Here is an 18,441-nt window from a genome sequence, read left to right on the forward strand (position 1 = left end):
TTTGCTAATGAGTACATTTTTGTATTGATTTGGCTTGTAACTTTGTAACACCAAGATCTTATTAAAGTCTAACATGCTCCTTTCAAATGACAGGAGGGCCAAGATAAATTTTAATGATTTTTGAGAAGCAAACCAAAAAATGGGGGCCAATAACTTTCATGGATTTAAAAACTGTCATTTGACATTAAGTTTGCCAATCTGTCTCCAGGCCTCAAGCTTTTCCTAGTTTCACGCTTTGCATTCACTTATCATGTAGAGGAGCTTTGAGCTCTAAATTAATCTTAGCTTCCATACATGGTCTAGAGAGGATAATTTGATAAACTCTGAATCACTGGGACTAGAAGCAACCACCACAGCAAAGGTGTGTAATTTTGGGGTCTATGGGTGGAAGAGAGGGCTTTTGATTATTACTTGTACAATAGTACTTTAGGAAATATCTGGGCATTTAGAAAGAGTTTTTCTAATACGGATCACATTCAAACTTTAAAATGTGACAGTGAGAGAAACTGTAAAAACATCTGGTAGAAATTAACCAATAAAAAATTTTAAAATAAAATTTATGTTTGGCTTTAGCCTAGCATAGAGTCCTTATTTTTGCTTCTCATAAAATGCAAAGAACCCATTTTATTTTCAATTATCTAATGCATTTATGCTCAAAAGATGAAACATGCACGGGTACCTTTAATATGAATGGTAGGGAAATGACCAATTTTAATAGCTTAGTTTTTAGAAGATCAGTTTGAAAGGCAATTTACAATGCTGAAATCAGAACTGATCATTTTTGTCAGGACGCTTTTGAGATTTGAAAGTCTTCATTAGTTTTATCTTCCCTGAATGACAGAGTTCAGAAGCCAGCCTTAACCTAGTTAGCTCAGAATGCACCACAGGATGCAATCAAATGTTTGAATTGATAACTTACCAGCATAAAAATAAAATCGTTAACTGGGGACTTTTTCAAGCAGCAAAAATGCCCAATCCCTAAAAGACTGGGTACTGCAACAGCTCTTTTTCTGAACACGTGCCCCGGATACTCAACCAAGGATGAAAACTAATGAGGTTTTAGGCAACACATCGTTTTTTGCATTAACTAAAGCCTGCAGGTTTTCAGCGTTAGGTTTCTGTGTTGCCCGCAGCAGGGCCTAGAACATGAGGCGGTTGCGCGTGAGCAGTATTTCTTTTTTTAACTCCAGCAACAGCCCCGCAAACGATAAACGCCAAGAGCCCGGTTCACATTCTCTTGGACCCTCCATCCATCCTTGACGAAATGGTTGTAATTCTGGCGGGACCTAGGGCGCAACACTGTGGTTCTGGGAGGACAGAGCGAGTGCGTGGGTGTGTGCGAACACTGCAGGAGGGGGCAGCAAGACTTGATCACGGAGTGGGAGGGAAGGATGATGATGCCTCTCCTAGGGCGGGAAGAAACTACGAGAGGTGGTTGTTATGCATGACGGGGGCTGGCACGCAGGGAAGATGGTGGTGGCCGCAGGGCAGGGTGATTGCCGGGGGGATTCCCTGTTACTGGGCGGCGCTCAGAGCCTCCTGCGGTGAATGATCCTGGAGCAACTAAAGCGGCGCGACACTGAACCCGGGAATTCCCGACGGAAAGGGGAAAAAAGGCGCCGAGAAACGGGATTATTATGGGATGGCAAAGGGGGCTCCCTAGGGAAAATTACGGGATCTATCTCACCCTCCAATTGCTGTACAGTCTCTTCACTCGCCGGTAATAAGCGTCTTTGTCCAGAGTTACAGCCATAGCCACAGACGCCGCTCCTCCTCGGGTTCCGAGAATCACGCGAGGTCCCGGCTCAGCCACCCTCTCTCGGCCCTGGAATCCCGCACTCTCCCAGTGACCCGGAAGTATCGACCTCAAAGATGCCCTTTCCGCTTCCGGGTCCCAGCAGCGCTTGGGATTCTTTTATTTTTTTTTTCTTAAATCCTTCCTACGGAGGTTAGGGGGAGGAGAGGATGGAAAAGAGTCTGGAAAGCAACAAAATATGTAACGCAAAAAGAGTTCAGATTTTCGCGGGGTTTTGTCAATTTAGCAACAGCCGCACGAGAGTCGACGTCATCACGTGACCCCCTGCACCCGCCCTTACTCTCTGCCAGGCCGCGGTTTCCAGGCGCTCGGACTCCTTGCCGAGGCGGCGGCGGCAGCGGCGACGGCCGCTGGGCACTGAGAAGTAGGCGGGAGTCCTGACGTGCCGGCCCCGCCCCACACAAGCTACCGCGCGCGGGTGCAGTGGCCCCACCCAAAGGAAGGGGAAGCGGAAAGAGCAGGGTCTGGCGTGGGGTAGGAGTGGAAAGACTGCAGCGTAACTCGGTCCGTTCCTGTCCTAGAAAAGGTGCGGAAGTAAAAGCCTCTGCTGCTTCAGGGCTGGAAGGATCCTCCGTGCCAGGACGCTGGGTCGGGGGCTCCGGGCGGACAGAGAGCTCAAACCTGGGAGACGAGCCCACCCTGCCCGTAAGACTAAACTAGGGCCGGCGATACGGGGGAAGGGCTTCGCCATAGAAAGGGAAATTAAATGCCCAGGCTTCATTTGAGCGCTAGGGTGATAGGGGAAGGGTCAAAGGAAACAAATGGCTTGAGGGAATTTATAGAATGCACCCCCCGCCAAGTCGTGACCGCGTCCTTCCAGTTAGCCAGTCCCCTTGCCGCAGTTCATGAAGTGACACCATTCTTAGGCTTCCCCAAAGCACCGTTATTTAATTTGAGACAAAATGTACGTGGGTCTTGACGAAATTCTTCCTTTTCATCTCTTCTAAGAACTTGGAGTTTGAATCTGGAACATTTTGCCTGCCATTTAGCTTAGATCGTTTCCTTGCCTTTGGTAAGGTGGAGAGCCTAAGCTTATATAAACCCTTTAATGGAGTACGGATGACTTGTCTGCCCTATCCAAGGTAACTCGGCATGAACAGTAATGAACTTTAGGAAAATGATGTTGAAATTACCCATCGTGAACATCAACTCTTAAAATTAATATATTGGGTTTGAGCAAATATAGAACAAGGGAAGAGTGGGAAAGGATTAACTTAAATTTATTAATGCCAAGGGGAAGGAAGGTAACAGTTCCTGACCCTCCAGCTGTATCCACAGTTCGGTCAGGAACAGGCTCTGCCGGAGCCTAGTGCCAGCGCTACATAGTCTGTGGTTAATGGAGGTGTCTAGGGAGGGGTGAGCACATCAGCTGCTCTAGTCTCCTTTCCTTCCCCAGAAACGAGGAAGTAGTCATGTATTGTTTTAGGAGTTCCCCTGCCCAGCCAATCCTCTCAAATTTGGAAGCAATCAGGTACAAGTTTTCTTTTTCCTTTTCACCTCCTGGAGTCCTGGGTTTCCCCACATCTCCCCTGCCCCTCCCACTTTTCCACAGTCCAAGGGCCAGAGTAAATGAAAATACAGCAGCCACCCAAGCGATGGGGACCATGATGGGGCTTCAGTCATCACCATCTTCGCTGGAGTCTGAGTTGGCTGGCATCATAGGATCATCAATGAGTGAGAAGTCCCTTTCTGAGCTATCATAGCCCTGAGATAAATCATCATCATCATCTTCATCCTCATCGTCCTCATCCTCCTCAGGTTGCAGTGGTGGCAACCTCAAGGCAGTACCAGAGGTGGTAGTGGCTGGTGAAGAAGGGTAGCCAGTGGCTCTCAGGCCTGGATGGTGATGGTGGTGATGGTGGGGGTGGGGGTGGTGGTGGTGGTGATGAAGCATGGTGCTGGAGTCTACATGAGGGGATGATGCTGCACCACCCATCACAAACGGCATAAAAGGCAAAGACGCAGAAGTGGCACTGCTGTGACCCAGAGATGACACAGACTGCAGGCCACTACTGCTGTGTTGGAAGGTATTATGCAGAGACAGGGACCCAGTGCCTCCACCCTGCATCAGGGCCATCATCTTAGAAAGGTCTGGTCGCATCCTACGGGCCCGCTTCTTGCTGCTGTCCGGTGCAATAGGCCCTGGCAAAACCCGGTTGAACACTGTTTCAGCATGATGACCCTGGGAGGAAGCAACAGAAGATAGTAAAAAGAAAGGAAGGAAAAAAACCAAAAGTCAACAGAGTCCTAGCATACAAATGCTTCTTCACTGACTCTATCTTTAGCAGGGGCAAAACTAGTCAGATGAGGCTTGATGGTAATGGGGAAGAGGAAAAGCAGGATGTAGCTGGTTGAAGCAATATAATGCTGAAGCCAAGAGCAAGGATTTGACACTGACACTCATGTGAACCAGAGCTTTGATTTTTTTCCATGACTACACTGTACCTTTACTCGGGCCAACCGTTTCAAAATTATTCACCTTTGTAAATGAGCGGCCTGAGTACGACAGTGAATGAATCAGTACTTGCACAGTATGCTTTACTGATGGCAGGCTGTTCACATGATCTTACCATGTGAAGTACAGCATGACAGTATTGACATTTACAATACTATCCTTCATTATTGCGTCAGAGTGGGGTAAACTCAAGATAGACCAGATTACGATTCTGGATGTCTGGAACACCAAAAAGATTATGGGGTAGCTCCTTACCAAATTTACTAAAATACGTTTTTTTCCACATTGATACAAAAACTTACATATCTGCTGAATTTTAAATTGCTTCATCTAGATGGTCTCACTATAAATTTTGTTTAAGTTCTCTGAAGCTGGAACTTATTACTTTGCTAGACCTAAGTACAGTACTGGGTAAACTGGCAACAAACTCAGACAATTAGTACCTGTGTCTCTGGACTTGCCCAATCTAAGCCTGACCTTTCTGACCTGGAGAAAACAAACATCTCAAAACTCTATTTGTTTAGGCTTTAAAATGTCACTATAACAGCACCAAATCACTGTAGGGTCCGGTAATGATATAGTGCTAGATACGCCATCAATTCTGCAGTAAGAATTCTGTACTAATCACATTATAATTTTCTGTGATTTCCTATGATCTTTTTTCTTAGAGTTATCAACTGACTGTAAAGAAGTGCAAAAGTACTTGAGGTAAAAATAGGTAATCCTGGAGGAAAAGCCTTCCTTACAGGCTGCTCTATAATGTTAAATTCAAGACAGAGAAGGTATCCTCGCCATCAGCCTCCCATATCAGCCATTCTGTGTATTACACCCTTGGTTCCATGGAGGCTAAGAGGGTAAATTAAAACACTCTTCCATGGTAACGATATTTATATGAAACCACTTTCACCAATATAAAAATAATAAATAAGCCTTATAAATTCACCTCACAAATAAATATATATTATGTGCAAAATAATGTTCTCAGAATTTGTTGAATGCGAAAGACATATTTTTCATTTGGAAATGAATTTTGTTAAAAGATAAACCATGTGGTTTTATGTATATATCACATACATATAAAGATATATATAAAAGATCAAATGGGAATGATTAGATAAAGTGAGTAGACAAAGTGCTAATCCATTTTAAATGCTTACCAAACCAAACCATGATTTATATATGTTTATATTTAAACAATACGACTATTGTCCAAAGTAAGGCAAACAGAGCCAAGAGAAACTTCTGCAGTTATATTTTGATGGAAAGGATTATGGGTTCTTAATCCACCAAATCTATAACCATGATAAAAGTATAAGTACATCTGAAAATAATGGAATTAACTCATGACCAAAATTGTTATTATAAACTATAAAACATGATTTCCTGTCTTTTTCCATTACTGGCATATTGTTAGTGGTTCTCAGCCTCTTCTATGTTGGGAAACCCCATGACTGTTTTCTTTAGTAGGTCCCAAATCACTGCTTTTTTTTTCTGGCTGCATTGCATGGCTTGCAGGTTCCCCAACCAGGGATTGAACCCGGGCCCTCAGCAGTGAAAGCACAGAGTCCTAACCGCTGGACCGCCAGGGAATTCCCCAAATCACTTCTAAAATATATAGAATCATAAAACTTTTAAGAGATTATCTGCTTCAAAACCCTCAACTTTTCAGGATATGCAAATTGAAAAAGTTAAAGGATCTGTCTAAAATCCCCTCGTCAGTAGAACAGCAGGATAAGGCCTTGAATTTTCTAACACGTTAATAATTCTTTTTTTTTTTTGCGGTACGCGGGCCTCTCACTGTTGTGGCTTCTCCCGTCGTGGAGCACAGGCTCTGGACGCGCAGGCTCAGCGGCCATGGCTCACAGGCCCAGCCGCTCCGCGGCATGTGGGATCTTCCCGGACCGGGGCACGAACTCGTGTCCCCTGCATCGGCAGGTGGACTCTCAACCACTGCGCCACCAGGGAAGCCCACTAATTCTTACATATTAACATGCCTAAAGTGCTAAAGTTAGCTTTTAGAATTTTATGCTGTTCTAGAGATGACGATGCCACAGGACTGTAAAAATACCAGTAAAAATACTATGGTTTCTTTCTTTGTGAACTGAAGACAAATTTTCTCAAACATACGCTGGAAGAAAGATAAATAACATTAAATAATTTCTCTAGTCGTATCTAGTGTGGGAACAGAGTGGTAATACCTCAAGTCTCACTCACCCTTTTTCCATTCCTAGAGTTAGCTGTCTGTACTGGTTCCATTCCCAAACAGTTCAATTCTGCCTTATTATTTTTTTTACATCTCTGCCACTTCTGTTTTCTGCGATCCTCCATATACTGCAATAGAAAAGCTGCAGTTATCCTAAAGGAATAAAAAAATCTTCTCTGGAGTAATCATTAAGGTACTAGTGTCTACTTTGACCATAAATGCTTATTGTGTGGATAAATTAAAGATTAGTCCTACTGGAAAACTGCCATGAAACAGACTTCTCCAAAAAAATTAGGTCATTATGTAATAGTTCAATGGTAAATATTTGCCTAGCATTTAGTTTAACAAGTACTGTAACATTATTTGGATCCTCACAACAACTCTGTAAAGTAGGAAGACTAAGTATAATTACTCTTATTTTGCCGATGGAGAAACAATGACATAATATATGGCATGCTTCCTCCCTCTCACACAGCTTAAATACCAAGGGAATGACTTTAAATCTTGCTGCATGGAACTGCCACTCACCGCTAGAAATCGGGGATCGACAGCGAACTCTGGATGACCCTGTAACCACATCTCCAGTTCAGCCCGGCGAGGGGCATCCTCACCCACCAGCAAAGTCCCATCCACCTTATTGATGACAGGGATCCGGGTCTCCAGGTCCACATCAAGGTGATTAGGCTCTTCCATGCACTCCACCTCCAGCTGCAAACCCAGAATCCACCCCCATGAGCACATACTCTTCTTTTGGGTAGGGAGGGAGGGGGAGCAGAGCCAATGGTAGCCATAAAATAGTATCTTCTACTCCCTCAATCCCAACTGCCTTCATCAATTACTGGGAACAAAAATATTTTATCTAATCATCATATTAAAGACTTTCTCTACCACTTACCTCAACTAGCTTCTTTCTGTTCCCTTTCTTCTTATGAAAAAGAGGATGTCCATCTCCCATTACTCCATTAGCCATCAACTTGTGCTTCTGGAATGTTAACTTCAATCCTTCTTCCTAGAAAGACAACCCACCCACCCAAGACATCATATGGCATGTTTTTAAAATAAAAATCAAGTTTAGGGGGACTCAGGGTAAGGGTCATCCTCTGGTTCAATGATGGTGAGAAGAAAGGCCATTGACTAATGGGTAGAAATTAGAAATACAAGACGACACATAATTTTTTCCTTAGATTTCATTTCTTGACCTAGTGCCCCTCAGGTAGATTTAAGAGAAGTAGAATTTATCTCAACAACACCCAATGCAGGGAAAAGATCCCCTACCTGGTGTCTCAGTATTAGCATGGCAACTCATCACAGGGGCAAAATCCTGATATTCCTGTCACATACTAATTTCAAAAAATTTTCTTATTGAGTACTTAATGACCAGCTGCTAGGGTTCATTAGGGAAGAGCATCAGGAAAAATAAAATTTTCCATCCATAAAACAATACTGATTTAATTTCAGTAGGAATGATTCCTTTTTATTTTTAACTTAATAAGGCCCATAATACTTGGGCATCACTTTAATAGCTTTTCCACAGTTTGATTTCAATTTTTAAAAACTAGGTTTCTAGGCTCCAGAAATGAGCCACTCAAAAGAACCCTTGTGTCAATTAAATTTCTTTTAAAGATATGGTTTCTTTTAATCTAGTCCTCAGGAGATACAAGTCAAGATAAGATCCCTTCCTTTAGTGCAGTGACTTTTCCTAAATGGATCTTTGTGAGCGCTTTTTTCTTCTCCTCTCATTTTTAAAGTCAGTGGACCAAACGAGCTTAGTATTATGTTCGGACAGCTAGTCAGCAAGAATTACAGACTCCTTCCTCACTTCCCAGTGCCTAGATGCTCAGCTTACATCTTTGATCTGAACTGTAAACTCCTTCTCATCCATGCCTCGGCGAAGTTTGGTGAACTGAGCTGCCGCTGTGGTGACGGCGGACACTTCCTCCTCTGCCATGGAAGCTGCACTGCTACTTCGTGGTGTGGGGACCGGAGAGTCACCATATTCTCCTGGAGTCAATGAGGGACTGTCTAGCAAGTGGTTGCCTGACCCCAAAATTCCTCCTGTTACCATTTCTTGGCTCCGGCGGCTAGAAGGCCACTTCCCTGAGAGTACGGCCTGGCAGACGAGGTCAATACGGTTTATCAGGACACGATCCTGAGTGGGGAAAAAGAAATCAGTTAGGGCCTGAGTACTAGCTATGCGATCCTGTGACAAAAAATAGTTCCATCATTATCAGGTTAATTAAAAATCATAAGTCAGACAGGAGGGAGGTAGGAGTATCAGATCCCAAAGTCAACTGGGAAGAGTTTCACGAAAAAGACATGTAGCACTAAACACAATCAAAGAAACCCAGAACCATCTATTATTCCTTGTTCTCTGTATATGTCACACTGTATTTTTAGACTCGACATGTCCAGGAATGAGGCTGTTACCTTGGGCCACTCAGAAGCTCTTTGTCTTTCTTGTAGCAGCAGCAGCTCAGGGGTCATTTGTTCTCCATCTTCATTTGCGAATCCATCTTGGGACATAGGGAGGGACAGGAGACTTTCTTCATCATAGAGCTTTGAGCGGGACCGGTCAGCAGCTAGAGAGCATACAGAATGTGTGAGCAAAGGTAGAAGAATAAAGTTATACAGGAATGGTATTACATGGGCTTTAAATAAAGGCCCTAAGAATAACATATCTCCTTCAATATTCTATCAAATCAAAATCTGAATCTCAGAGGATGCATTTAGAAAAGAAGGGAAAGAGCGGGGGGGGGGGGAATGGGGAAGAGGGCCAACAGCCTGTCACATGCACTCACTTAGCTTCTCTTCCTTCTCGTCCTCACTCTCATCAGTGCTGGAGCTGGAGCTGGATGAGGATGAGGAAGAAGAGGATGATGGTGACAGCTTGCTCAAGTCCAGCTCAGAGTCTGAATCATCCTCATCCTCCAGTTTGACTGGTGGAACACTCCGGGAAACCAGAGGGGTAGTATCAGAGGGGGCTACTCGCATCTCATAGTCTTGTGGGGTTGGTCGGCTCCTGGCCACCACCTCATGCTCTAGCTTTAAAGTCAGACTCTCCAGACTGGGGACCTGGGCAGCTGTCTCCTCAGGTGGCTTTTCAACAGGAGCATCTGGGCGCAGGGGCAGTGGTGAGGCAGTGCGCGAGGTATACTGCTGGTGTAGCAGTGGAGTAGAGCAGCGTGATAGGGATGGAGCTGGTGCTCCTGCCTGATGGTTCTGCATATAATTCATACGGGCAGCCAGAAAAGAGAAGTCTGGGTCCTGCATGATGTTGCAGTCTGTTTGGCTCACCCCATGGCGGGCTGCCCCTCGTAGAAGCTCCCCATCATGCCGAACGGGCTCCCACCATTTAGGCAATTCAGGACCTGGAGGCTGACATAATGCCAACCGGTCTTCCAAAAGAGGGTGGCATAAAACTTGTTCCCGTAAGCGCCGAAGCAATTCAATACGGTAGAGAGTCCGTGAGGCCCTTTCCTCAGTGATGGGCTCAATGAACAGATTAGGGTCTGGGGGTTCTGCAAGAGATAAGGGTGGAAGAAGAAATGAACCAAGAGTTGGTTCTGTCACAGTCCATCCCCACTCACCCAAGACGCTTCAGTCTTGCTTACCATCTCCAGCTGCTGGGGGAAGGCGGCACACTTGGCGGCACATGGCCACAAAACCATGGAAATACTTGGTAAGGCTTTCATCTGTTTTTTTGTCCAGTCGGGCAAAAGTGCGGAATCGATCCCAATGGAACTGCATGGTATCGGGGTCATACTCCACACCAAAGGTAGAAACTACTCGATAGAAATCAGTTTGTTCACGCCTTGTCCATCTACAAAGGGAAGAGGAATCAGGCAACAGTGATCAGAACACAGGGAATGGTTACTTCTTAGTATGGCTTAGAATATCTGAATGCACAAAAAATGAAAGTTGGGGGGAAAAAAAAAAAAGCCCCCGAAGACAGCAGAAGAGGTAGGAAGAGGTACTCTGTAACATGTAAGAATTTAAGAATTAGCAAGCTAAGGGGGAAAATGATGAAAACAACTCAATGAGGATGCCTACATATGAGATCTTCCTGGGAGTTATGATTAAGTGTGGTTTTATGTCGTAGAGGTGTAACAAAGACAAAAAAAGATGGTCCCTCTTAGGGAATTCCAAATAATCCTTCCTAAGATGCTTTTCAATATAGGGCCCATAGCTGAAGACAAGCTTACAGCTCAGTTCAAATTCCCAGCCATATTTTACCGTTGCTGTTTCTCCCGCCGTGCAATTTCTTTTAGCTTGAAGGCTGCCTCACAGCGCCGCCTTCTCCGATCCCCACGTTCTGCAGCCTCTATCTTCATCTGTTCTCTCTTGTAGCTGCGCTGATAGGCTGTTACTAGGCGCCGAAGCCTAGCTGTCAAAGCAGAGCCTGGAGGCCAGAATAGATGGCCTGGCTGTTGGGTCACCTGGGCTGTGGGCAGCAAAGTAGAATAAACAGGAAGTACAGGAAAGGTAGTAGAGATAACTGGTATTTCAACCCACCCAAAGGCAAAGCTCTCTGGTATCCCAGGAAAGGACAGAATTCAGTCAGTCCCCCAACCCCACCACCCCACACAAAATTATACTAGTTGACTTAGAAGTTTACCTTCATCTCCATCTATAACTGAGATCTCCTCATCCATCATCATCAAGGGATCACCCTAGAGAAGATCCACCCCACAGGATGGAGAGGGGAGGAAAAGGGGGTAAAATTGGCACTCTGAAATCACTTTCTCGGTGTGTCTTTCTATGGCACCGTGGGATCCAGAAAATTTTCTCATGAAAGGAACTCTCACAGAAAATTGGAAGCAACGAAGTAAAAGAATATGAAAATAAAACCTGAAAAGTCAGTCCTTATCAGAGGCTTGAAGACAGGGGGACTCAGGAATTAAGTAGTCAAATAATATACTTCATTGTCCAGCTTGGGTCCCACCTCCTCCACAAAGCCATACCTGATCTCCCCCAGCTGGTGTTAAAATCCTTTCCATTAATACTTTATAGTCTCAAATGGTCTTTCCATTTTGTATTATAAATTAATCAATGTACTTCATGATTCAGGGAATAGGAGAATACTATTTAGTAATAGAGAAAAGCTGGACTCAAATGAGAATTCCTCACCTCATCATCTTGATCCTTTGGGGGACCCTGGAGTGGTTTATATTCAGGATCTTCACAATCTTTATCAAAGTCAACCCTAAAATCATCCAGAGGCGTGAGAAAACGACAAAGTTCAGTTCTAAATTGTTTGACTTTAAAAGAAACACTTTGACCAGCACATTTCCTTTCTCTTACTAGCTCTTTTTATTGTTTAACCCATTTTCCCCCTCCTTCCCAACTAGTATTTACTTTTATTACTTCATTTGAATGGTCTATGCTTGCTTATTTTTACTATTGATACTTTGCTCTATTGAGTAGAAGGATGATATAATAAATGATTTGCAATAAATAAACAATCCAATTTCCTTTGAGGGTCCTATACTAGGCAAACTGAGGTTGTGATCATCAAAGAGAAATCTCTCAATCACAAAGGACTGGGAGGGTATTCATGAGCGAAGCCAACTATTTCACATGCCCCTCAGGTCTCCACGTGAGAAGTTTTGTTAAACTCATTGGCACCCAAACCAGGGCAACAATGCCCTACCTGGTGGCTCAGTATTAGCATGGCAACTCATCATCGAGGCATGTATCCAGGCAGAGTAACACCTTTATGTGTCAGCCGCCACTGGGAGATAAACCAGGGCTAAAATTTCCTGAGGCTCTATCATATAAGTGGCATGGGATTGCTGCATGACTACTACCTTTCAAGAGAACCAGTTATCCTCTCAGCTACTACGGCTGTACAGAAAAGCATCGCAAAGAAAACTGAATAGAACGTCAAATAAGCCATTTGGGAACAACATTAATTTTCACCCTTAGTTGCATCAGACTGCAATGTATGGTTTTAGGCCAGTTTATGGAGACCTTTCTGCTGGTCTCACTATTTGTTAAGAGTTTATCATTCATGAGTATAACCACCATTAAGAATCCGAATGGGTTCAGTCAAGGCTAGAGTTATGTCATCTCTTAGTACAAGCAACAAATACCCTTCATAGGGTGGACACAGAGCTTTAAGAGAACTAAACACTAATGCTTACCCTTCCACTATGTCAGAAAAATTATCCAACACTCGATGTTCTGCTGCAATGGCTTTGTCATCTGGTCGGCCAGCCTTTTCCAGGAAGCACAAGGCTGGGTCTGCCCTCATAGTATTATATTTTTCATAGCCTAGAAGAAAAAGAGCCATAATTTGAAGAAAATCAGAGATTCATTTTGCCTTTATGTAAGTAAGCTTCGTATGCTGCTGCAATAACAATGTGGGCTACTTTGGTATCATAATGCAAAATATAGTGAAAATTTTAACGTGGATAGCTGTTGGGTTATAGTACGATATTTAACATTTCTACAGCAATTTAGAGTCACAAGGAGTTTTATCACTAGTTACTGAAAACAGGAATTTAATCGGTGTTTATAGAGAATGGTAATAGATTAACTTAGCCATTTAACGGGTAATATTTTATCATCATTCTTACTATCAATACATAAGTGAGGAAATTTTAAAAGTTTAAATGATTTAGAACTAGGTCACACGTTTTCAAATAAAGGATAAGAGATCTGCACCTGCAAACAAACAGGCACTCTGAATGTTTGATGAATGATGAACACACTTCAGGATGTCTGGACTCTTCTAAAGCCTCTGTGTCTTACAAGTAAATCTAAGACTACAAATGCTCACAGTTTTTCCTATCCAATTAAACATGTCAAAAACATGAATTAAGTGCCACTACTTTTATAGAAGTAAACGTGAAAGTATATTAAAAAAGAAATGATATTCCAATTCACTAAGTCACTAGGCTGGAAGTTAGCACTTACTGCTTTTAATGCCTGGAATTTGTTATTAGGCAAGACTGAAAAGGGAGTTTTCTCCCTTTTTATACTCTATTTTTGTTTTACTCAAGCATGGTTGTTCACAACTATGTGAGAGTAACCGCTGAATACTTAGACAAATAAGATGTTATACAAGAAGAACACTTTCAGCAAGCCACAGGAAAGTGATACAAATTAAACATGGTTATTATTAACAAGAGTGGACATGCATTATTTCCCCAGATTGTGGAAGCTTAACTTAGATACCACTACAAACAGATTGGTAACAGTGATTAGAGAACAAATGGGAGACTCCCTACCTTGGGATTTAACTATCCATCTGGTCTTTCTTAAACATTTATTCATAGGAACTAATGGCTCTGGATATTTAAGGACTAGTTTCCCATTCAAACATAATTACTGGTCATGAGCATTTTGCTAAATATCCCATCTGTGGACATAAATCTATAATGGGAAAAGAACAGACTAAGAGCAGATACCTACCATGCTTAAAGACTCCAATGAGCAGGGACTTATCAGCCTCACTGTCCCACCATGTTGTTGGAACCTCCAGCTGATCCACTACTGGGAACCATATGTCAATCTCACTAAAGGTATAAGAGGCAGAGTCAGCATAGCAATGCAGGAAATTAAAGTAGACAATCCTTGGGAAGATTATTACAGGGATCTTCTTTTATCTATTAATTTAAATGGTCATACATCTGCCTATTTCCTTCCACTGGTATCAAGAACAGCTGTCCCTCAGCATCCACAGGGGATTGGTTCCAGGAGTCCCCCCAGATACCAAAATCCATGGATGTTCAAGCCCCTTACATAAAATGGTGTCATACAATGAATACAGTTGGCCCTTCATATCCATGGATCCAACTAACCATGGATCAAAAGGATGCAAAACCCATGGATACAAAAGGCCGACTGTACAGGACTGAAGACCTGATATACAGATCTTAATTATCAGGTATCCCCAAAACAGTTTAGAATGAAATAAGTACACCAATCTTTTCTGGAATAAGCCATGGCATAAAGAAAAATACAGCATAACTTTACCTGGCAATAGCACCCCCTAACACCTTCTCTGCCTGGTCTCCAATAACCTCCTGTCTCAGATAGTATAGCATTCGTACCCGCAACAGGACCCTAGAAGGGATAGAGAAAGAACTGGCTCAATAATAGTGTAGAAAGCTTGAGGTGGAAAATGCTTTAGTATGTTAAATTCCATCCTTACTTGTTACACTGATGTTTCAAGTGCTTCTTATAACTCTCATCTTGGAACAGAGTATCAGGGTTATATTTCCGGATCCAATCTGCCTTATGGATATCAAAAGTGCTTTGTGACTTTACTTTTTTCCCCTTGCGTCCACGGGGCACAGGGATAGACAGACCTGGGAAAGGGGATACATCGAAGACTTGGATTGAGAAAAACCCTTGGACCTGAAGAGGATTAGGTAACCTATAAAAAGATGAAAAGCAAAGACTTGATAATCACCTGAATGATTCTGCAATTCTTTTGTCTTGCCATTTTCAGCAGGGCTAATCAAGTCCCAGATGAAGCCTTTGATATTTTCATCCCCACGATAGTGTAAAAGACAGTACACAAGGATGGCCCGGCAAATCGTTTCCACATCTCTTTCAGTCATCCGTCGCTTGAAGCGTCCATGAGACAGAATATCTCGCCACCGTCCCCAACTTAAAAAAAAAGCCAAAAAAAGAAATTATACTGATATTTTCCTGGGGACTCTAATTCAGTGATATTCCCCAGTCCCTCAGAATCGCGTTTCCCAAAAGGTGGGAGACAAAAAGATCTTGGAAAAACATGGTAACAGAATAAAGTTTTTCCCATTATCCCCTCTTTGACCATAGCTTCCAATTTGAAAAGCAAACTAGGTGTCTATCAGGATGGAGATGAACTACCTCTGATGGCAAGGTGGGTTCTTACCCATATACCAGGAGGTGCTTTTCCACCCGAAAGCAGTCAGTGCGCCCATAGGTATGATGACGGTCATGTCGGCGAGAGCGTGGCCGCTCATCATCTTCACTTTCCAAATCAGAGAATTCAACTAGGTCATCATCTTTCAGAGTGCTGAAGTGGCGGGTCTGTTTTCGTACTCTAGGTGTGTCAATCACCAAGTTATTCTATGCAGAGAACAAAAGGAGAAGTAACTCTCTTCACGATATGATCATGGGAAAGGAATTAAAGACAATCAGATTGAAATAGCCTTGGATGTAACATTTGTAGATACTCAAAGAGAGATTCTTTTTTGGACATGCAAAATAATCTACGGGTACTCAGGAAGCGAAATTAAGTGGTAGTTATCTAAGTAGTTTTCTGGGGCCTCCCGTGTAGAAAGTTTTTATCATGGCCCTTGTATATACCATTATAAGCCAAGGTCAGCACTGAAGAATCAGAGCAGCTATAAAGACTCCAGAAAGTAATGTGTTTTCTGCAATACTTCCTCCCTAAAGGAGAAGGAAGCTCACCTTGCTATTGAGTAGATCCATGTCCAGGTCAGCCTTTTTGGCCCACTTTTGCCAAAAGTTGGGGTCATCCAGAGAAATATCAGTCCTATTTTCAGAAGCCACAAAGCTTGCCTAGTGAGGAACAAAGAAACAGTAAAGTTGACTATACCACTTTTTTGAACAATGGGAAACCAGTATATTTAAAAACTACATTCAATTCTAGAGAGCCCTGTCTCTCTCTCTCTGCTTCTTCAGCTACTGGCACCGACAGAACATACCTTGGCAAACGTAGAACCCTTTCCTTCAGATTCAATGGTGATGGTAGTGGTTCGTCTTAACAAGATCTGGTCAATGTCCTCTTCGCAAAACTTGGAGCCCTCATCGTCTTCCTCCATTATGGCTGCATATGCTCCTTTCCGTAAGAGATCTTCAATCTCCTTCTTGGAGAACTGCTGGATCTACAAAATCCAATAGAAAGGTGAAAAAACTACAAGAGAATATTATCTAACCATATCATGACATTTTATTATATTTTAAGAAACAATAATTGAGAACCCAAATGAGAGGTCAGGATCCTATGCAAAAATAGGTTTTGTCTCCCTCCATCACTATGACCTGTTACAAGTATAGCTAGAGATTAAGAAGACTCACTCCAGTAATGTTGCCATCCCGACCACTCATGGACTGAAGCACAGCTTTATCCAATCCCAACTTGAGGCTAGCCTTATCAAACATCTCTCTCTCATAAGAATTACGAGTGATGAGACGGTACACCTTCACAGCTTTACTCTGCCCAATTCGATGACACCGTGCTTGGGCCTGGTGGAAGGAAGGGCAAAGATAACATAACATTAGAGGGACTTCCCTGGTGGTCCAGTGGTTAAGAATCCCCCTTCCAATGCAGGGGACGCGGGTCCGATCCCTGGTTGGGGAACTAAGATCCCACGTGCCACAGGGCAACTAAGCCCTTGCGCTCTGGAGCCCGTGTGCCACAACTAGAGAGAAGCCCACACGCCTCTACAAAGATCCCGCGTGCTGCAACTAAGACCTGATGCAGACAAATAAATAAAATGAATTAATTAAAAAAAACAAAAAACGTAACATTAGAGGGGGTGGGGGGAGAAGGATTCAAAATACCGATTTCCGTCTATAAAGCAGCCATGAAATCAACTCAAAATCAAAAGTCAACTACAAGATGAAATTATTGCCCCATCATCTAGACCAGGGGTCAGCAAATCCTAGTCACCTGTTTCTGTGAATAAAGTTTTTGCTGAAACACAGCTCTACCCATTTATTTACATATTGTCTATAGCTGCTTTTGTGGTACAAGAGCAAAGGTGAGTAGTTACAACAGAGGCTGTCTGATTTACAAAGCCTAAAATATTTACTATCTGGCCCTTTACAGAACAAGTTTGGTAACCTAACTAACAATTCTATACTCTCTAAAAGACAAGACTTTCTAAGATCCTGATCCTGTTGCAAAACCTCCCAGGTTATGTGTTAGTCCCTAAGACAATGATTTCCTTTACCTGCAGGTCATTTTGCGGATTCCAATCTGAATCAAAGATGATGCAAGTATCAGCAGCTGTGAGATTAATTCCAAGTCCACCAGCCCGGGTGCATAGCAAAAAGACAAATCGGTCTGAGTCAGGCTTGCTGAAGCGGTCAATAGCAGCCTGCCGAAGGTTGCCTCTAACTCGCCCATCGATACGCTCATACAAGTACCTGTATGGGAATCACAGAAAAGAAAGTTTAATCAGCTAAGCAGAAAAAGAGAACAAAAAAGCAGACTGGGATTAATATCAGTACCTCTATATCTCTAGTTCACCAAAAACTTTATCAGAAAGTGGAGAGTGAGAGTCTTAAACACTTCTCTTATCCCAGTCCTGGTCGACTTTAATTAAACCCAGGCCCTCCTACTCTTTGCAGCCTTATGAGTATATAGTAAACACAAGGTGAAGAATGACTCTTTTCTTACCTCCTCTGGATTAGATAATCCTCTAGGATATCTAGGCAGCGTACCATCTGGGAGAAGATCAGAACCTTATGGCCACCAGCTTTAAGTTTCGGAAGTAACTTGTCAATAAGAACCAATTTGCCAGCTGAACGAACCATTGCCTGCAAGTGGAAGTCATGAGGTATGATATGGCAAGCTTCTCGAAATTCTGTTAGGATTTTTTCTTCTGCACCTGCCAAAAGAAAAATCAAACCTGATGGTGAGATCCAGAGAAACATACTAAGGCTGCAGTTTATTTAACTGAGACAAGGAAGCAAAGAAAAAAAGGTAATCTGACTTGATATCAATGTTACACACAGAATTTCAGCACCCCCAAAATCCTAAGTCATCCTCAATTTTATTCATACAAAATATTCCTTGTAAGTCAGGCTTAAGAACTGGGTAAAATATATGTAAGTATGTGGACAAGGACCAGAATAGTATATGCAAACCACTATTACCACCCTGCTGGCATCCAAAACACAAACAGCAAAATGGAGTACCACTGAAGACAGAACAGCATGACTTGAGTTCTTATTCATGAAATTCTAAACAGCAAATCCTTTTTAACTTTGGAGATT

General features: G+C 42.8%; 2 protein-coding genes and 2 non-coding genes across 9 annotated transcripts in view; all 4 read right to left on the reverse strand.

The window, feature by feature from the left end:
* The window catches only part of SUPT16H (SPT16 homolog, facilitates chromatin remodeling subunit), a 31,930-nt gene extending 30,055 nt beyond the window's left edge, over positions 1-1,875 (reverse strand). Inside the window, exon 1 of the mRNA XM_030844182.3 lies at positions 1,688-1,875. Within this exon, the coding sequence (XP_030700042.1) occupies positions 1,688-1,753 (66 nt within the window). The 5' untranslated portion in view covers positions 1,754-1,875. The remainder of the gene's footprint in view (positions 1-1,687) is intronic.
* A 1,145-nt stretch (positions 1,876-3,020) lies between these two features.
* The window catches only part of CHD8 (chromodomain helicase DNA binding protein 8), a 56,600-nt gene continuing 41,179 nt past the window's right edge, over positions 3,021-18,441 (reverse strand). For 4 of the 6 annotated variants that reach the window (XM_030844164.2, XM_030844168.2, XM_030844165.2 and 1 more), the window contains exons 17-38: positions 17,843-18,053; positions 17,394-17,589; positions 16,516-16,683; positions 16,143-16,322; positions 15,886-15,996; positions 15,344-15,540; positions 14,894-15,093; positions 14,633-14,813; positions 14,455-14,544; positions 13,891-13,994; positions 12,618-12,747; positions 11,602-11,677; positions 11,090-11,144; positions 10,708-10,915; positions 10,086-10,294; positions 9,273-9,992; positions 8,902-9,053; positions 8,321-8,623; positions 7,370-7,483; positions 7,003-7,182; positions 6,486-6,602; positions 3,021-3,998 (exon numbers count right to left, since the gene is read on the reverse strand). In XM_030844164.2, the coding sequence (XP_030700024.1) occupies positions 3,432-3,998; positions 6,486-6,602; positions 7,003-7,182; positions 7,370-7,483; positions 8,321-8,623; positions 8,902-9,053; positions 9,273-9,992; positions 10,086-10,294; positions 10,708-10,915; positions 11,090-11,144; positions 11,602-11,677; positions 12,618-12,747; positions 13,891-13,994; positions 14,455-14,544; positions 14,633-14,813; positions 14,894-15,093; positions 15,344-15,540; positions 15,886-15,996; positions 16,143-16,322; positions 16,516-16,683; positions 17,394-17,589; positions 17,843-18,053 (4,469 nt within the window). In that variant the 3' untranslated portion in view covers positions 3,021-3,431. The remainder of the gene's footprint in view (positions 3,999-6,485; positions 6,603-7,002; positions 7,183-7,369; positions 7,484-8,320; positions 8,624-8,901; positions 9,054-9,272; positions 9,993-10,085; positions 10,295-10,707; positions 10,916-11,089; positions 11,145-11,601; positions 11,678-12,617; positions 12,748-13,890; positions 13,995-14,454; positions 14,545-14,632; positions 14,814-14,893; positions 15,094-15,343; positions 15,541-15,885; positions 15,997-16,142; positions 16,323-16,515; positions 16,684-17,393; positions 17,590-17,842; positions 18,054-18,441) is intronic. The other 2 variants (XM_030844166.2, XM_070044941.1) reach the window with 2 other exon arrangements.
* LOC115845934 (small nucleolar RNA U6-53/MBII-28) lies at positions 7,679-7,788 on the reverse strand. Its single transcript, XR_004036705.1, has one exon. It is a non-coding gene; the product is annotated as a small nucleolar RNA U6-53/MBII-28 (small nucleolar RNA).
* Positions 12,054-12,163, reverse strand: LOC115845933 (small nucleolar RNA U6-53/MBII-28). Its single transcript, XR_004036704.1, has one exon. It is a non-coding gene; the product is annotated as a small nucleolar RNA U6-53/MBII-28 (small nucleolar RNA).

The sequence above is a fragment of the Globicephala melas genome, chromosome 2 (assembly GCF_963455315.2).
Source record: "Globicephala melas chromosome 2, mGloMel1.2, whole genome shotgun sequence".
NCBI classification, from domain to species: domain Eukaryota; kingdom Metazoa; phylum Chordata; class Mammalia; order Artiodactyla; family Delphinidae; genus Globicephala; species Globicephala melas.